The 17295-nt window shown below is 53.2% G+C and overlaps 2 protein-coding genes across 6 annotated transcripts; one reads left to right on the forward strand and one right to left on the reverse strand.

The window, feature by feature from the left end:
* The first annotated feature begins 6088 nt into the window (after window positions 1–6088).
* SLC22A7 (solute carrier family 22 member 7) lies at window positions 6089–12572 on the forward strand. Of its 2 annotated transcripts, none has more exons than XM_066250949.1 (10): window positions 6089–6721; window positions 7301–7404; window positions 7539–7693; window positions 7869–7971; window positions 8678–8801; window positions 9101–9210; window positions 9644–9858; window positions 10011–10119; window positions 10884–11090; window positions 11486–12572. In XM_066250949.1, exons 1-10 carry the CDS (start codon window positions 6329–6331, stop codon window positions 11538–11540), a joined length of 1575 nt encoding a protein of 524 aa, XP_066107046.1. In that variant the 5' UTR covers window positions 6089–6328; the 3' UTR covers window positions 11541–12572. The 2 variants fall into 2 exon arrangements, with proteins under 2 accessions (XP_066107046.1, XP_066107036.1); XM_066250939.1 differs by having other exon boundaries at window positions 6091–6721; window positions 7803–7971; window positions 11486–12571.
* CRIP3 (cysteine rich protein 3) lies at window positions 12527–15274 on the reverse strand. Of its 4 annotated transcripts, none has more exons than XM_066250973.1 (8): window positions 15093–15274; window positions 14741–14835; window positions 14274–14331; window positions 14047–14169; window positions 13206–13277; window positions 12986–13080; window positions 12830–12887; window positions 12527–12662 (listed from the first exon to the last, which is right to left on the reverse strand). In XM_066250973.1, the coding sequence occupies exons 1-8, from the start codon at window positions 15133–15135 to the stop codon at window positions 12601–12603; spliced, it is 606 nt and encodes a 201-aa protein (XP_066107070.1). In that variant the 5' UTR covers window positions 15136–15274; the 3' UTR covers window positions 12527–12600. The 4 variants fall into 4 exon arrangements, with proteins under 4 accessions (XP_066107070.1, XP_066107061.1, XP_066107088.1 ...); XM_066250964.1 differs by having other exon boundaries at window positions 14038–14169; window positions 15093–15273; XM_066250980.1 differs by lacking the exon at window positions 12830–12887 and having other exon boundaries at window positions 12533–12662; window positions 14038–14169; window positions 15093–15270.
* Window positions 15275–17295: the final 2021 nt, after the last annotated feature.

A 17295-nucleotide genomic window follows, 5' to 3' on the forward strand; every position in this document is an offset into this window, starting at 1 on the left:
CAATACATAAATGATTTCTGTCCCCAGGCCTGAGATCAGAGATGAAAGAGCCCAGGCTCCGAAGTCCTGCGCCCTGTTCTCCCTCTAAGAAGAACATTCAGATGCAGCTGTGTAACATCTGTGTAACATCTTTCATTCCCCACAGTGGCCTCCTGGAACCCGCTTTGCTCTGACGCGGGTGCTGGGGGGGGGCGGTTCACCAGCCTTCAGTGGTGTTTATACGCTTTTGTTTTCCTCCTTGTGTAAAAACGTCAAAAGTAAGTCATGTTTGCAGTAAAAAGGCAAATGCGAAAAGCATATACAACATGAATATGATCATATCGGCGGATATGATCATATAGAGGTATATTCCTAGAATGGTTGTGCAACCACCACCATAATCAGTATTAGAACATTCCCATCACCCCAAGAAGAAACTCCCTACCCATTAGCAGTCACTCCCGTTTCCCCCCAACTCCTCCAGTCCTAAGCAACCATTCACCTACTACATTCTGTCTCTATATCAATTTTCATATTTTGGACATTTTATATCATCGGAATCATACAGTCTGTGGTTCTTTGTGACTGCCTGCTTTCATTCAGCAGGTTTTCAAGGTTCATTCATATTGTAGCATTTATCAGTACTCCATTCCTTTTCACGGCTAAGTAATACTCCCCTGTGTGGATAGAGCACATCTCCACATCTGGTTTATTCACTCATCATGGACTTTGGGTTTTTCTACCTGTTGGCTGTTATGAATAATGCTGCTGTGAACATTTGTTTATGTGGACATGTGTTTTCATTTCTCTCGGATGTATATCCTGTGAAAATATATGAAATAGAATTTACTAGGTCATATGATAACTCTTTGTTTAATATTTAGAGGAATTCCCAAACCTTTTCATAGTGGCGACACCATCTTACATTCCCACTAGTAATGTATGAAGATCCTTATGTTCTTTTTAACGGCTACATAGTAGCCCATGGCATGAACGTTCCATAATCTATTTAACCAGTTTCATGTTGATTTTTCATTAGATTTTTTTTCAATTTCCCATTATTTCAAATAGTGCCAAAATTAATATCCTTGTTTTGATCTTCGCTTCCTTCTCCAAGTCTAATTCTAGGGAAAATCCCCAGAATAATCAAATAGATGAAAAATGGTATCTTGTTCTATTTTTAATTTCTTACATTATTATTGAGAATGAATGAATGAACGAATTCTATGGGTCATTCATTATTTTTGCATTCCTTCAATCATCCATTCATTCAGCTGATTCTGCAGGCCCTTGCTGAGCCCCACAGGAACCGGAGCGGCCCGACCCAGGGCGGTGTCGGGAACTGAGACAGCGCCCAGTGAACTGGGAATTGACTTTCACTTTCCATTTGCGCTGTGTGCTGCTATACCAGGCTCAGGCAGTGACTCCCAGGCTGCCAGAGTGGGAGCTTCAAGGAAGCCCTTAAGATCAATATGACTCTTAAACTGAGTTTTCAAAGACAAACAAGAGTTAGCTAGATAGGGGGAGGACATTCTAACAGAGGGAGGTGTGAGGGTGTGAGAACTGCATGTGGTTCCACGCTGTGGTCGGAGGTGTGAATCAGGGAGCGGAGAGGAGTGAAGGGGCTGGAGCGGGCCCGGGGCAGAGGTAGGCTATGTCCAGGAGGGTGGCTTCAGAGGGGTACCGAGAACCCCTGCCCACCCCCTCCCCTGGGGAGCCTGAGACCTATCAGGTGCACTTACTTCCCAAGGCCCAGTCAGGGCCTACATGGTGCTACACCCGTTAGGGCCTGCTCGGCCCCTGGCTGGCCCCTTCCCCACTACCCCAGAGAGAGATTTCTCTTTTCTGTCCTGTGGCCAAGAAAGCTCTGAAGACAGAGGCACGGAGAAATATGAGGCTTGAGCAAGGTCGCTCCATCAAAGGCTAGATAGGGGCTTCAAGATCAGGGAAGCCCCTGACTAGATAGGTTTCCTTCCTACTAACAAAAGCCCCTGGGGAACACCCTGGAGAAAAGAGACCAAGGTCAAAGGGTGGAGGATGTTGGGTCTCTAATTATCAGACACTGTGGCTGCTGAGATTTCCCCACTGGCCACTCAGGGGTCTAACTCAGTATTGAGGGTGGTCAGAATGAGGTTCTGAGTCCTCAGCAGATGCAAAGAGCCTGGCCACTGCCCATGGCGGTGAGGTGCTGGGGGCGTCGGCATGGCCGTGGGAATTTGGCTATAGGTCAGAAGGAAATACGATATAAGCTCATTTTCACCAGCTCCAGGTGGCATCTTCTGCATTCCTCCTTATCCCATGTGCCTAATATCACCACCATGACTTTTATCACAGTCACCACCCCTATCTCCCTTTCCCCACCTCTAACTCTGTTTCCCACCATTACCAGCACCATCATCACTCAGATCACAGACACACTTCTCCCAGACTAGGCTCCGTCGCCACCACCAGCACTACCATCACCGTCACCACTGCCAGGCTCTGATGACACAGTGGTGAACAAGATCCTTGTTCTCAGGGGGCGTACACATCATCTTCATCACCACCATGACCACCACCTTCATGACTACAAACACCATCAGCATCATCCACATAATCCTCACCACCACCCCTGCCTTCATAACCACACCACTATTATTACTCTCCCGAGCCCCCAAGCCCTCATCCTTACCCCAATCACCACCATCACCATCATGTCCACTGTCAGTACTCCCACCTCCATCACTGCTACACCGTCTCATCGTCATACTCACCACCATAATTGGTTCCATTACCACCCTCATCAATGGAGGAAATGATTACATGGGTTATTGCAATGGTCAGTCAGTGAAACCCCAACTAAGATGGGGAGGTCAGCTGAGGCCACTCAATGCAGGGAAGGGTAAAATAGTAAGACATCCCTATTGCAAATGATCCCACATAGGAAATTGCTTATCTTAGGAACTTATTCTTCCCCAAATCTTTCAACAGTTGTAGTAATAATTTCAACTAAGGAGTTGTTCTTTTTCCTATCTAGTCTGGTATAAATGAAGGTCTCTTCCATCTAGGTCTCTGCGCTCAGGTTTGGATTTGGTGATAGTTAAAAGTTTCATCAGCACCAGCTCTTTACTGGTGATTCAGAGCTGATCTGCCCTCTGGCCAGACCCTCGGTATTTCATACCTTGTCTGTCAACCTCCACCATCTGCCCCCACACATCATGGTCATTGTCACCACCACTCCTTGATGATGTCAGAGAGGAGATCCGCGATATGGCTGAAGGCAGAGAGTAAGACGAAGCCAGGGTTGGCCTCCTGGCTGTCGTCTCTGGCTGTGGACAAACCTCAGAGTATTCCTCTGAGGAGCCACTGGACGGACCATGCAGATGAGACAGCTGGAAAACTTACCTCTCAGGACCTGCGGAGTGTTATGGTGTTTTATATTTTTATAGAAACAGTATGGGCCTGACCTGTGGTGGTGCAGTGGATAAAGTGTCGACTTGGAAATGCTGAGGTCGCCGGTTCGAAACCCTGGGCTTGCCTGGTCAAGGCACATATGGGAGTTGATGCTTCCAGCTCCTCCCCACCTTCTCTCTTTGTCTCTCTCTCTCTCTCTCTCTCTCTCTCTCTCTCTCTCTCCATTTCTCTCTCCTCTCTAAAGTGAATAAATAAAATAAAATTTAAAAAAAAAAAAGAAAAAGAAACAGTATGATTATATAGTATTAAATGGGGGAGGGACCAATAGCGTGGGGATCACATGTGAGTGAGAGCAAATAGGACCAGAACTGGCCTCCGGGCGCCTCGGGTGTCCACCAGGGGAAGAAGAGGGAGCCCAGTGCTGCCCAAGGGACCACACCGCGGGGCGAGGCGCCAGAGGGCTGGTGTGTTCGGGAAGCTGGAGGAAGGGGCATGGTGGGGAGGAGCCAGAGACAAGGCAGACAGGAGCCAGTTTTGGGGGGTCATATGGGCCAAACTAGGGAGTTAGATTTTCACTCTCAGCAGTGGGAGCTGGTGAAGAGTTTTGTTTTTTGTTTGTTTGTTTGTTTTGTATTTTTCTGAAGCGAGAAGCAGGGAGGCAGAGAGACAGACTCCCACATGCGCCCAACTGGGTTCCACCCGGCATGCCCACCAGAGGGTGATGCTCTGCCCATCTGGGGCATTGCTCCATTGCGGCCGGAGCCATTCTAGTGCCTGAAGCAGAGGCCATGGAGCCATCCTCAGCACCGGTGCCAACTTTGCTCCAATGGAACCTTGGCTGCAGGAGGGGAAGAGAGAGACAGAGAGGAAGGAGAGGGGGAGGGGTGGAGAAGCAGATGGGCGCTTCTCCTGTGTGCCCTGGCCAGGAATCAAACCGGGGACTTCCACATGCCGGTCCAACGCTCACCACTGAGCTAGCGGGCCAGGGCCCATGGTGAAGAGTTTTAAACGGAGGCATTCCCGTCACATTTGCTCTAGAGTGTTCATTGTGGTGGGTGTGTGAAGAGTGGCTTGAAAGGAGTGAGGCCGGAGGCAGGAAGGTTTATGTAACTTGTGTTAACCCTCCTGCCGGACTGGACACTCACCGAGGGCTGGGACTGTGTCTGAGGCATCTTTGTACCCCAGAATACTTAGGCTTCACTAGAGATCCAACAAATACCTCACACTATTATCAGCTCCTGTCACTGCCTCTAAACCACTGCCCTCACTCACATGCCTATTGGCACCCCCATGCACACACACCACGCCACACTGATTTAGCTCTTTTCCCAAAGCTCTTTGAGGGAGCCCCGCCTAGTGCTGACTGGAACATCTCTAGCTCAGCAGCTGGGGTCAGAGGCCTGGGCCAGGGTTATGGGCCCTGGTCCCCTCTTCAGTTCTGCTACTGAGGCACTGTGTGACCCCAGCAGGTTACACACCCCATTTCCTTATCTGTTCACAGTGGGGGCTAGATTAAATGAGTCATTTTCAAACTTTTAAAAATGCTTAGGCCCCTTAAAAGCCTATTTGCTTAGCCTGACCAGATGGTGGTACAGTGGATAGAGCATTGGCCAAGGATGCAGAGGACCCAAGTTCGAAACCCCGAGGGCTTGAGTATGGGCTCACCAGCTTGAGTGCGGGGTCGCCTGCTTGAGCATGGGGTCATAGACATGACCCCATGGTCACTGGCTTGAGCCCAAAAGTCACTGGCTTGAGGCCCAAGGCCAATGGCTTGAGTCTGACATTGCTGGCTTAAGCAAGGGGTCACTTGCTTTGCTGTAGCCCCTCTGGTCAAGGCACATATGAGAAAGCAGTCAATGAAAACTAAGGTGCCTCAATGAAAAATTGATGCTTCTCATCTCTCTCCCTTTCTGCCCATCTGTTCCTGTCTGTCCTTCTCTCTGTCTCTCTGTCTTTGTCTCTCTGGCTTAAAAAAAAAAACAAAAACCTATTTGCTTTGAAATCTGTAGCCCTGGAAACATAATTTGACAAACTCCCATCTCTGCCAACTTGGCATTGGAGAATCAGATCCAAAACACTTGACATTGCTGGTTTCTTCTGTGCTTTTGTTGCATGAGTGAGAATTCAGTGGGGAGGATCAGACAAATCCTGAGTCTTAAGCATTTCCGGTTCCTATGGCTAGACCTTGGTAAACCCTCTCCTTCCCTACCTACTCCCTCGGGTTACCTAGGAAGCTCTTAAAAATAGGGGTGAGGGCAGGCAGGTGGGACTGTGTGTATGGGAAGAGCCCCCAAGTGAAGAAGTGGGAGGGTGATGGGTCTAGGATCCCCAGATTGGCCAGGCTGCCCGGTGCGGTTCCAGGTGTGTCTCAGGCCCAGACAGAAGTTCCAGGTGGGGATATAAACCTGACAGGGTCAGAGTCTTCGTGGCTCAGCAGTGAGAACCCTTCACCTGGTTTTGAATCCTGGGCTGCCAGCCAGACTGTGGTTGTAAATATGCAAGGCTCACGGAGGGCTTGGTGGGACAAAGGGCATCCAAGGGGAGCTGGCAGCATGCCTGGAAGACTCCTCCTCTTAGGGACCCTTGGAACTCTGCTGATCAAGGGGCAAGGGGCTCATTTCCTACACACTCAGCCACCCATCCTGGCGGCCTGAGGCCACTCCACTCAACCCCTGAGCACTCACATGGAAGTTCCAGAGTCATGGGGTCAGTGACCTCTGATGGGATGGCAGCTCCGCCCTCCCGGGCACTGGGTTACACAGGCAGGGATCCCTGCGCACCCGGGTGGCCGGGAAGGCCCAGTCCTGGGCCAGCCCCGGAGGGCTGGATTGTGGCTGCAGGCTCTCCACCCATCAGACTCCCGCCTCCAGAGTCCAAGGGTCCAGGTGGTGGGTGGGCTGTGCTGTGCTGGTTACTACATAGGAGCCACACTGGGGACAGTTAGTGGGTGGGTGGCATGGGATTCGAAGAGCTGCTGGAACAGGTGGGTGGCTTTGGGCCCTTCCAGCTGCGGAATGTGGCCCTGCTGGCCCTGCCCCGCATCCTGCTGCCCATGCACTTCCTCCTGCCCAACTTCCTGGCTGCTGTGCCTGCCCACCACTGTGCCCTGCCTGGCGCCCCTGCCAACCTCAGCCACCAGGACACATGGCTGGCGGCCTACCTTCCCCGGGAACCTGATGGCACCTTCAGCTCCTGCCTCCAGTTCACTCACCCCCAGGCCCTCCCCAACATGACATTATGGGGAGAAGGGCAGAATCCTGGGGAGTCGCAGAGTGAGCCCTCCACAGTGCCCTGCCCTCACGGCTGGGAGTACGACCACTCAGAGTTCTCCTCCACCACTGCGACCGAGGTACGCGTGAGTGGGACGGGTCCGCTGTCGCCTGGGGTGATTACTCTGGGAGCATTAGACACATGACTTCTTGGAGTCTCAGTTTACCCATCTGTAGATGAGGTCCATGAATTTCAAGCACGGCACTTGTAGTAAGGGACATACATGGGATCTGCAATTATTAATCGGGAATGATTAAGGCAGGGAAAGGCTAAGGTGGCTCCCAGGGAACTGAGGTTGAGCGTTGAGAAGGGTGTTTGGGATGTTAAGAGATGGAGAAACAATAGGGACGTCCTTCTCTTCCTTCCTCTTCTGGGCCCCAGGTCTGGGGTTTATGTAATCCATCTGGAGGTGAGTGCAGGTGGAGGCAGAATATCCCTGCGGACCCACAGGACCCCCATTGTCATGGTCAAGGTTCTCCGTGGGAAGGTGGGAAGGAGCCGAAGCTCCCGGGTTGGGGAGGGGCAAAGTCTGCCACCCCCAAGCTGAAGTGAACCGTTGGGGGTTTATCACCTGACATGGAGGCCCCAGGATGGCACAGCTGGTGCCAGATGGAGGGGCCTGTGCCCATGGGAGGCCCCTTCTCGCCTGTCTGCGCAGTGGGACCTGGTGTGTGAGCAGAGAGGCCTGAACAGAGCCATCTCCACCTTCTTCTTCGCCGGTGTGCTGGTGGGGGCTGTGATCTTCGGCTACCTGTCTGACAGGTGGGGTGCGGTGGGGGCCAACCAGGGAGCGGGGGATAGAACGTTCTCCCACTAGCTGGGGCCTGGGCCCGGCCCACCTCTATCCTGGGCCATCCTCTCCACAGGGGGCTAACCCCGCATGGCCCCCTGTGCAGGTTTGGACGGCGCCGTCTGCTGCTGGTAGCCTATGTGAGCTCCCTGGTGATGGGCCTGACGTCCGCAGCCTCGGTCAACTACATCATGTTCATCGTCACCCGCACCCTCACCGGCGCTGCCCTGGCCGGCCTCACCATCATTGTGTTGCCACTGGGTAAGGCAGGCAAAGAGCAGGCAGGCCGAGGGGGCTGGAGTTGTCAAGGGTGAGACTGAGCCCATCGGTCCCTTACTAACTGTCTTTCTGTCTCCGGATGTGGGCCCAGAGATGGAGTGGCTGGACGTGGGACACCGCACAGTGGCAGGTGTCCTGAGCACCCTCTTCTGGACAGGGGGCGTGACGCTGCTGGCACTGGTCGGGTACCTGATACGGGACTGGCGATGGCTTCTGATGGCTGTCACCCTGCCTTGTGTCCCAGGCATCCTCAGCCTCTGGTGAGGCCTGTGGGCAGCTGGGGAGTGGGAAATACAGAAGTCAGAGATAGTATTCATCAGAGGCTGAGCTGTGAAGACAGAGAAACTGAGACAAAGAGAATGAGAAGCAGTAAGTGACCGAGACAGAGACCAAGACATGAAATGCAGAGCAACAGAAAACAAAATACAGAGAGAGAGAGAGAGAGCAACAGAGACAAGGTCTGAAAGGCAGATTCAAAGGGACAGATGGAGATGGACACATGAGTGACATGAGAGACAGAGCCAAGCACAAACCAAGAGGCTGGTACCCTGGAGGGGCAGGGGTAAGGACAGTGCCAGCCCAGAGCTAGGAAGTCCCTTTCACTGCCTACCCCAAATGAGCCAGCTTGCATGCCCCCTCTGGGTATGTCTGCTTGTCTGTCTCTCCTCCATCCTATGTCCTCCTGTCACCTGTGGGAGAAGTAGGTGGCTGTTCCTGGAGACTGAGATCTTGGGGGTAAGACCAGTTCAGCTGGTTGAGAAGGGACTCCCGGGCTACGGAGAAAGTAGGGCTGGGCAAAGTGTGCGAAAAGGTGCTTTGAAATTGGGACTTAAAGAATGAAGTTTATCAAGGGAGGAGGGTTGGGGAAAAAGATGTCCCAAGCTGAGGGGACAGCCTGTGGTGTGCCCGGGAGGGAAACATAGCTTAGGGTGCCGACTGACTGAAGGACATCCTGCTGTCCCCCAGGTGGGTGCCTGAGTCTGCACGCTGGCTTCTAACCCAGGGCCGTGTGAAGGAGGCCCAAAGGTACCTGCTCCGCTGTGCCAGGCTCAATGGGCGGCCTGTGGGTGAGGACAGCCTAGGCCTGGAGGTGAGGGTGAATGTGTGTGTGAGCGCATGCAAGTCCATGTGTGTGCACGGCCTGTGTTGAGCGCCCCCTTCCTGAGGGCCACTGTGTGTGCAGGAAAAGCTCTCTGCTCATGAGTGTAGAGTCCTCCCTGGATGTCCTCTGGTGGGCCACATCCTTGACTCCGCTTATCCCACTCAGCTCCCATGTGCATCCCTCCCCTCCAATGCACACGGGAGGAAAAGAGACCCAGAGAGAGCAATGTGCTTTGCTCAGGCCACACAGCCCACTCCATCTCACACACTCTCCTCCTCTCCCACCAGGCCCTACGCAAAGTGGCAGCTGCGGAGCGGGTGGTCCGAAAACCTTCATACCTAGACCTGTTCCGGACGCCACGGATCCGCTACATCTCACTGTGCTGCATGGTGGTGTGGTGAGGAGGGGCTGGCCGCGCCTGGGAGGTGGGCGTCGGGGTAGGGACGCGCCGACTCCGGGGTGATGCTGATGGGGACAGGAAACTGGACAAGTGAACTGTAACTGTGTAGGCCCAGGTGCAGGTGGGGGTGGGGGTGGTGGGTGAAGGGGTTGGGGGGTGGGTTCTGTAAGGTCAGAACATAAAGCAGGCATCGGAGACACGTGGGTTCAAAATCTGGCGCTGCCCCTTCCTTATTGTGAGACCTTGGACAGGTGTCCCTTCTATAAAATGAGACACTGTTAGATCCTACCTCACAGGGTTGCTGTGAAGACTGATTAGGCAATGGCGCTCTCACTAGGGGGAGGTGGTCCTTCTGAAAGCCCAAGGCTCCCTTGGGAGGACAAGGCGGAGTGGGAAGGAGGTCCCTGAGTGGCATCGTGACCCTTCTCAGGTTTGGTGTGAATGTCTCCTATTACGGCCAGAGCCTGGACTTGTTGGGGCTGGGATTGAACTTGTACCAGACTCAGCTGCTGTTCGGGGCTGTGGAACTGCCCTCCAAGCTGGTCGTGTACCTGTCGGTGCGCCACGCTGGACGCCGCCCCACACAGGCAGCAATGCTGCTGGGCGCTGCCCTCTCCTTGGGCTGCAGGCTACTGCTGACCTCTGGTGAGCCTGGCCCTGGCCCCGCCCACTTCCGAGGCCCCGCCCCCAGGCCAAGAAACCCCGCCCTTTCCCGGAAGCCTTGGTCAAATACGGTCCTCTCTGGAGATCCCACCTCCTACCAGGGAGCCTCACTGCCTGAACCCCTTTTCCTCCAGAGATGGTGTACTGGAGCACCGTCCTGGCGGTGTTGGGAAAAGGTTTTTCTGAAGGTGCCTTCACCACTGCCTATCTGTTCACCTCGGAGATGTACCCTACTGTGCTCAGGTGAGGGGAGCCTGGTCCTAGGCAAGCCTGGGGAGACGGTTTGTTAGTCTCACCTTTACCCCCACATACACACAACACACTACACCCCAGTCCCTCTCACCCATTCCTTATACCGCACTTGGAATACAGGGTTAATCAGAGCCTCTGTTTGCCTCACTCTGGGAGAAGGCTAGGCATTTTATCTTCTTTATTAAGTGATCGAGGGAGGTCAGACAACTTCTGTGGGCCTCCTTTAAAAGAAAACAGTGACAACAACAGTAAAGTTCTGTCTGCCAATTCCACAGCCCGGGCACAACTGCCCTCGGGAGTTGTCTGAACATAAGGCCTGGGGCTCTTTCAACTATTTATCGGCAAGTAAGGAGAGGCTTGTAGGCAGCTGGGGATGATTAGAAAGCCTTAAACCCCCTCTGAGAACATGGCGGAGTCTATATGAGCTGCCTTCCACACTACTCTTTCCCCATTCCCTTTCTGGTGATGTTTCTTTCTTCAGCAATAGTCTGGTGATACTTCAGAGATGATTGGTACTCTGTCAGAATGGGAACCCCATCCTCTGGGGGGTACTGGCTTGGGGCCCCCTGGCCATGGGGTGGGTGGGTAGGCCACCTGAAAGAAGCCCCAGATTTCTTAGCTCTCTGGGGTGGAAAAAAAAAAAAAAGGAAGTATCAGCAGGGGTACCCCCTACCAGCCCAGGGGGGAAGCCCCATGAGGTATGATCCCAAGTAGCTGTGAGTACCTATCCCTTCTCCCATCCTTTCTCTGAACAGACAGACAGGACTGGGGCTGACTGCACTGGTGGGCCGGCTGGGGGGTTCTTTGGCCCCACTGGTGACCTTGCTGGATGGAATATGGCTGCCACTGCCCAAGCTCGTCTATGCGGGCATTGCCCTGATAGCATCCTGCACTGCACTCCTGCTGCCAGAGACGAGGCGGGCCCAGCTGCCAGAGACCATCCAGGACGTGGAGAGGAAGAGGTATGTGCACATGCACGTGGGTATGGCTGCTCAGGTACCTGACACCTTAGACAAGACACGGAGAAGACATGTCTGTGTGTATGGATCTGGTGCATGTATGCAGGTGTGCATGGGTACATGCCTGAGGTGTGTAAACTGAGGGCATAAAAGCACGCATGAGTCCGTATGTGTGTATGTACAGAAATACCCGACTGTCCAGGAAGAGGTGGCTGTGTGCTGGGAGGTTGTACTGGTGTACACTCAAGTACATCTGTACCTCAGGGACGTGAACAAGCATGTATGGGAGTTTATATACCAGGAGCTGGGGAAGTCCTAGGCCATCCCTGATGGGGCAGGTTGGGCCGGTAGGCTTGGGGGCTAAATGCCACCACTGCTCAGGACTCCTTCCTCCCCAGTGCCCCATCCAGTCTTCAGCAAGAACAGGTGCCTATGAAGCAGGACCACGACTGAGTGGTGTCAGGACCAGGCCCTTCACAGAAGTTCTGCATCAGAGGCTGGGAGAGCAGAAAGGCGGCCCTGTGACTAGGGCTGGGGACAGTGAACCCCCTGCTCAGGGCTGGATTCACCACCAATACCCTTCTCTGTGATCATCCAACTTCTAGCAACAGAGCGACTTCCCAGAATGCAGTGGGCTGCTGGAGAATTCTGGCCCCTCTCTCGGGGCTGGGGTGATTCTGTAAATAAAGGTGCCCTTCAGGCTGGGACAGCAGTATGGAACTGTGAGATGAGCCCTGGATGGATGGGAAGCCACTGAGTCTGGTGCTGGCTTCTGATCTCAGTGTTACCACTGATTTGCTCTGTGACCTTGGGCATGTGGCTTTCCCTCTTTGGGCCTGTCCACCTCTCAAATGGATAACGAAGCCTCTTAACAGACTTTATCATAGGATCTATCTGTTGTTATGCTCAGTGAGATGCTGAATAAGGTGCTTCTTCTAGAGATGGTGCTAAAGAAGGGATTGTCCTATGATGACTTCTGGCACCAACAAAGCTGCGGCCACGTTGTCCACTGTGTGGTGTTGGGGGCTGCCCAATGCTCGGGCCAGAGGACCAGGAGAGAACAGAGCTCTTTGTTCTGTGATTGGCTTTGCTACCTCCCTGGCTTTCTGCAGGGAACGCACCCCCACCCCGCACTCCCCCCTCTCCCACTCACTGTCTAGGCCTCATGTTCAAAGAAGCGCTGAAGGTTTGGGAGTCAACATTTTATTGGAGAAGCCAGAATAAACACAGGTTTTATGTGTATCTTGCTTGAAGTTACAGAATTTTCTGGGAAAAGGAACTGGGAAGGCTAGGAGGCTACCCTTCAAAATGGGGTGGCCCAATTCCCCTGAGGACACAGGAATGGGAAAGGGAGGAGCGGGCAGAGAGAGTCTAGACTTTCTGGTCTACCATGAAGTTGAGGCCCAGGCCACCAGCATCCCGCCTTCCCCCATCATCATGAGACTGAAGAATTCTGTTGCTCCCATTGGACCATGGAGGGGATGATGGGAGGGTGACCTCTCTTGTGAACATCTCATTTGGATTTTATTTCCACGGGGTCATAGATGTAGCAGCCCACATCACCAATGTTCACACCTGAGGAAGAAAGCCCATCACCAATGGCCTTGGGGGCGGGGGGCACTGGGCTGAGGGCTGGAGGGAACTGGGAAGGACTGGGGTATGTCTCAGGGGAAGTGGTCCCCGCGTCCCCAAAGACCCGCACGCCATACTTTAGGCCTGGTGTCTAGGGTGGGGCTGCCCACCTTTGGGGCCAAACAGGTAGCCGTAGCAGGGTATGTGGCAGTAGGGGACGCCGTCATGCTGGGACACAGAGAGAAAGAGAGCCCTCTCAGCTTGGCTCTTTTCCTATCTCCAGCCTCTCTCCTCCCAACATAAGCACCCCTCCCTTCCTCACTCACCTCCGCATGACTGCCAGCGGTCAGGGTCTTCCGGCAGCGCTGGCACCTCAGACAGGGTCGGTGCCAATTTCTTCCCAAAGACATCACCTTCTCAGCTGGTGGTGGAGAGAGGTAGTAGCCCGGGGGGGCAGGGCAGGGAGACCCACCGGCCTTGCACTGCCTCCCCGCTCTCTGATGCTCACCTTGTATGCCCCTCCCCACGCTTTCCCTTGTCACTTACCAAAATAGACAGGTTCCTCACAGCCGGGGCACAGCGAGGTCTCCCCAGTGAATGTCTTCATGCAGGAAAGACCTTGGAGGGGAAGAGGCCCTGGCTGGAGCTGAGGTGGGACCAGGCCTAGGTGGGGTTCTCCAGCACCAGCCTGCATAGAGGGCACTGCCCTCTTCCCAAAGCCATGCTCATCCCAGAACCTCCCACCTGGGTGGCCATAAGGATGCCTTCCTCAGGGCTGAGTCCCCTTTGACGCCACCTCCTGTCCCATTGCCATCTGTAGGAGGGACCACCTTCTGTCCTGCCAGGGGCTCAGAGGCCCACCAGCCCAACCCTATCAGCAACTCAATCCACAGGAAACCTGAGCTGATATAGGAGCTGGCCAGGGCAGGGGTGTCAGGTGTTGGGGAGCACGGTGTCACTGCCCACTGCAGAGGATAGCAGAAAGGAACTGGGAGAGGGGAGAAGTGGCAGAATGGAGGGGCTGGCCCTGTCTCAAGAACTCCTCATTCCTAAGTCATTCCACCCATGGCCTTGGCCTGGGAGAGGCCTAAGTCCCGGGCCGACTTTGCCTGTAAATAGCTGTGCCTACACAAGGTCACTTGCCCTCTCTGGACCTCCGTTCCTCCCCTGTAAAATAGGGTTGGCAATGCCACCTGCCCACTTTACCTCTGACCTCAGCAGCTGACATAAGGGAACATGGATAACAGAAGATTTTGCCATGAACCAGGTGGGAGGAATGTGAGGCAGAGGACTAAGTGAGAGATGCCAACTGGCCCCACCCCCGTTCCAGTCTGGGACGGGTGCAGAGGAGAGGTGGCCGGGGCCCAGGCGCACTTACTTTTCTTACCCCGGGGAAGACCAGCCCTGGGCCGTGGGGGGCTGAAACTGCTGGGGCTGAGGGGAGTAGTGCTGGCAGGGGTGGGAGTCGGGCAGTTGTAGAGGTAAGAGCCCACACCACCAATGTTTACCCCTGCAGAGAGAAGAGGGGAGGCCAGCCTTGAGTCTCCAGCTCCCTCGCCACAGAGAGGGTTTCTTCTGCCCTCTGTCCCCTTCTAGGCTGGAGGGGGTACTCACCCCTGGGTCCAAAGAGAGCCCCATAGCACGGCTTGTGGCAATACGGCCTCCCGTTATGCTAGGCACAAGCAGAGGAAAGGGGGTTGCTCAGGGTCAAGGGGGCCTCTCCTGTGCCCCACAGGCCTGACCTCAAACAGGCTGCCAGGTGTATCTGGCCAACAGCCTGGGCTGTTGGGGCTGGGAGGGGTCAGCGGTAGGCTGGCATGCCAGAATTGCCACTGTGGTCAGGGAAAAAGGGCAAGAACAAGTCAGGAAGCAGTGTTGCTGCCCTTTCTTCCTCCTCAAATGGCATGGGGTCCACCAGCACAAGTCAGGGCCCCCAAATCTGGCTGGTATATGGCCCACTCTGTAAGTGGTCTTGAGAGTTGGCTACTGAGGTTGCCTTTGGTGAGCCTCCAGGGCCGCAGTGGGCTGGTGCCTGGGCGACAGTGACGGACATGGGGCTAAGTGCCCTGGCCAGGTCTCACCTCTGCATGCCCTCCTGGGGACAGGACACTGTGGCAGTGCTCACATTTCAGGCAGAAGCGGTGCCAGTTCTTGCCCAGGGAGCTCACCTTCTCCGCTGTGGGGAACAAGGTAGAACTGGGCTGCAGGGAGCCACGCCAAACAGCAGGCGCCCTCCTTCCCCCCTCAGCCCCACCCTGCTTCCTGGAGACGGGAAGAGTGTTTCCAGGAGGCCAGCTCCATCCCACCAGAGCACCAGGCCCCCAGGTAACCAGGGGGGCTGAGATCACACCCGTCGCCAGCTCCTTGTGTCCTCAGGGAACCCAGCCTCTCGCACTTGCCCCGCCTTCTCCCCTTCCTCAGCCTAGGCCTCACCAAAGAAAACAGGTTGCTGGCAACGTGGACAGGTCCAACTCATGGCTCCGCTCAGGGCAGCCGGCACCGCGCACGTTGGGAACCGCGGCAGGGACTGCGTTCCCGCCCCTCTGCTTGCTCCACCCGTGGCTCAGCGTCCAGCCTCATTGGGCTGAATCTGCCGCTCCTCCAAGCCCATTCGCTGCCAGAAATTTAGCACTACTCCACCTGGGGGACACAAGCGACTTCGCAATTACTTCCAAGTAGGGAGGGAAAATGCCTAGTGTGAACACCATGAAAGCACGATTATTTCAAACCCAAAGCGAGGGGGCAGGCGTCTTTGAAATGGTTTAATTCTACTTTGGCAGTCTCGCAGGTGGTTAAGAGTAAGGCAGTCTGGAGCCCATCTCTGCCACTAACTCTTTGGCTTCAGGCAAATTATTTAACCTTGCTCTGCCTCGGTTCTGCACGAGGTGTATGACGGTCAGTCTCTGCCTCATAGGATTGTTGTGAGAATTAGGTAATTTAAACATGCACAGTGCCCAAACAGCACGTGACATATAAATGGTATAAAAGCAATAGCTTTCATAATGAACTCGACTCCTAGTTTAGAAACCTCAAAACGTGGTCTGCAAACAATGGTTTGCTTGTAAAGTCATAATGCTTAATAAATTTACAAGTATACTTCAGACACCAGTTACATATTCCTAATTTAGTTTGTTTTATGATGTTTTAATATTTATTAAAAGTAGCTCAGCAGTACTTCAAAGAACACTTCAAAACTGAAACCCATAGAATGGGAGAAAAACATTTGCAAACATGTATTGACAAGGGTCTCTTAACCCAGATATGTAAAGGACTGTTACAATTCAATAATAAACAACAACCCAACTAAAAAAAAATGAGCAAAGAATTCAAATAGACATTTTCCCAAAGAAGATATACAGATGGCCAACAAGCCCAGGAAAAGGTGCCTGACATCATTAGTCATTAGGGAAATGAAAAGCAGAACCACAATGATACCATTTTATACCTATCAGAATGGCTACAATTTTTTAAAAAGTGAGTAATAACAAGTGTTTGTGAGGATGTGGCAAAATCGGATCCCTCATACATTGTTGATGGGAGTATAAAATAGTACAGCCCTTGGAAAGAGTCCAGCAATTTCTCACAAGGTTAAACATAGAGTTTCCATATGACCCAGAAATTGTACTGCTAGGTATATACCTAAGAGAAATGAAAGCATTTGTCCACATACCAACTTGGATATGGATGTTCATAGTACTCTATTCACAATAGCTAAAAGGTGGAAACAACCTGACTGAGAAACAAAATGATGTATAATTATAATAAAATATTACCCAGCTATCAAAAGGAATAAAGCACTGATGTATGTATGCTATAACATGACCTATAAAAGCATTGTTAAATGAAACAAGCCAGACACATAACACCACGTATTTTATGATACCATCTATATGAAATGCCTAGAATAAAAAATCCATAAAGACAGAGATTAGTGGTTTCTTGGGGTTTGGGGGACAGGCAGTTGGGTGTATCTGGCTAATGAGATGAGGTCTCTTAACAGGGAAATAAGTGATCTGGAATTAGATAGTGGTGATAGTTGCACAACCTAATGAATAGACTAAAAATCAATGACTTATATACCTCAAAAGGGTGACCTTGGCCCTGGCTGGTTGGCTCGGTGGTGGAGCGTCGACCTGGCGTGCGGGGCACCCGGGTTCGATTCCCGGCCAGGGCACATGGGAGAGGCGCCCGTTTGCTTCTCCACCCCAACCCCCTCCTTCCTCTCTGTCTCTCTCTTCCCCTCCCCCAGCCAGGGCTCCATTGGAGTGGGGATGGCCCGGGCGCTGGGGATGGCTCCTTGGCCTCTGCCCCAGGCACTGGAGTGGCTCTGGTCTCGGCGGGGCGATGCCCCGGAGGGGCAGGGCGTCGCCCCCTGGTGGGCGGAGCATCGCCCCTGGTGGGCGTGCCGGGTGGATCCCGGTCGGGCGCATGCGGGAGTCTGTCTGGCTGTCTCTCACCGTTTCCAGCTTCAGAAAAAGTACACAAAAAAAATTAAATTAAAAAAAAAAAAGGGTGACCTTTATGGTATGTGGATCTCAGTATAATATAATGTCTCAATAATAATAATGATGATAGCAATAATGCCTGAAGTGAACACTTTATTTTTTAAAGGTAGCCCAGCAAATGATGGACAGGA

The sequence above is a fragment of the Saccopteryx bilineata genome, chromosome 1 (genome assembly GCF_036850765.1).
Source record: "Saccopteryx bilineata isolate mSacBil1 chromosome 1, mSacBil1_pri_phased_curated, whole genome shotgun sequence".
Lineage (NCBI taxonomy): Eukaryota > Metazoa > Chordata > Mammalia > Chiroptera > Emballonuridae > Saccopteryx > Saccopteryx bilineata.

What these genes read in the sequence shown, in the direction of transcription:
- SLC22A7 (XM_066250939.1), top strand. Translation starts at nt 6,329, where the DNA reads ATGGGATTCGAAGAGCTGCTGGAACAGGTGGGTGGCTTTGGGCCCTTC. An exon ending in CCTCCACCACTGCGACCGAG is followed by an intron (nt 6,722 to 7,300) that starts GTACGCGTGAGT and finishes CTGTCTGCGCAG; the next exon opens with TGGGACCTGGTGTGTGAGCA. An exon ending in CTGTGCTGCATGGTGGTGTG is followed by an intron (nt 9,211 to 9,643) that starts GTGAGGAGGGGC and finishes GACCCTTCTCAG; the next exon opens with GTTTGGTGTGAATGTCTCCT.
- CRIP3 (XM_066250964.1), bottom strand. Translation starts at nt 15,135, where the DNA reads ATGAGTTGGACCTGTCCACGTTGCCAGCAACCTGTTTTCTTTG. An exon ending in TCTTCCCCGGGGTAAGAAAA is followed by an intron (nt 13,278 to 14,037) that starts GTAAGTGCGCCT and finishes TTCCCCTCCAAG; the next exon opens with GTCTTTCCTGCATGAAGACA. An exon ending in CCGCTGGCAGTCATGCGGAG is followed by an intron (nt 12,888 to 12,985) that starts GTGAGTGAGGAA and finishes TCTGTGTCCCAG; the next exon opens with CATGACGGCGTCCCCTACTG.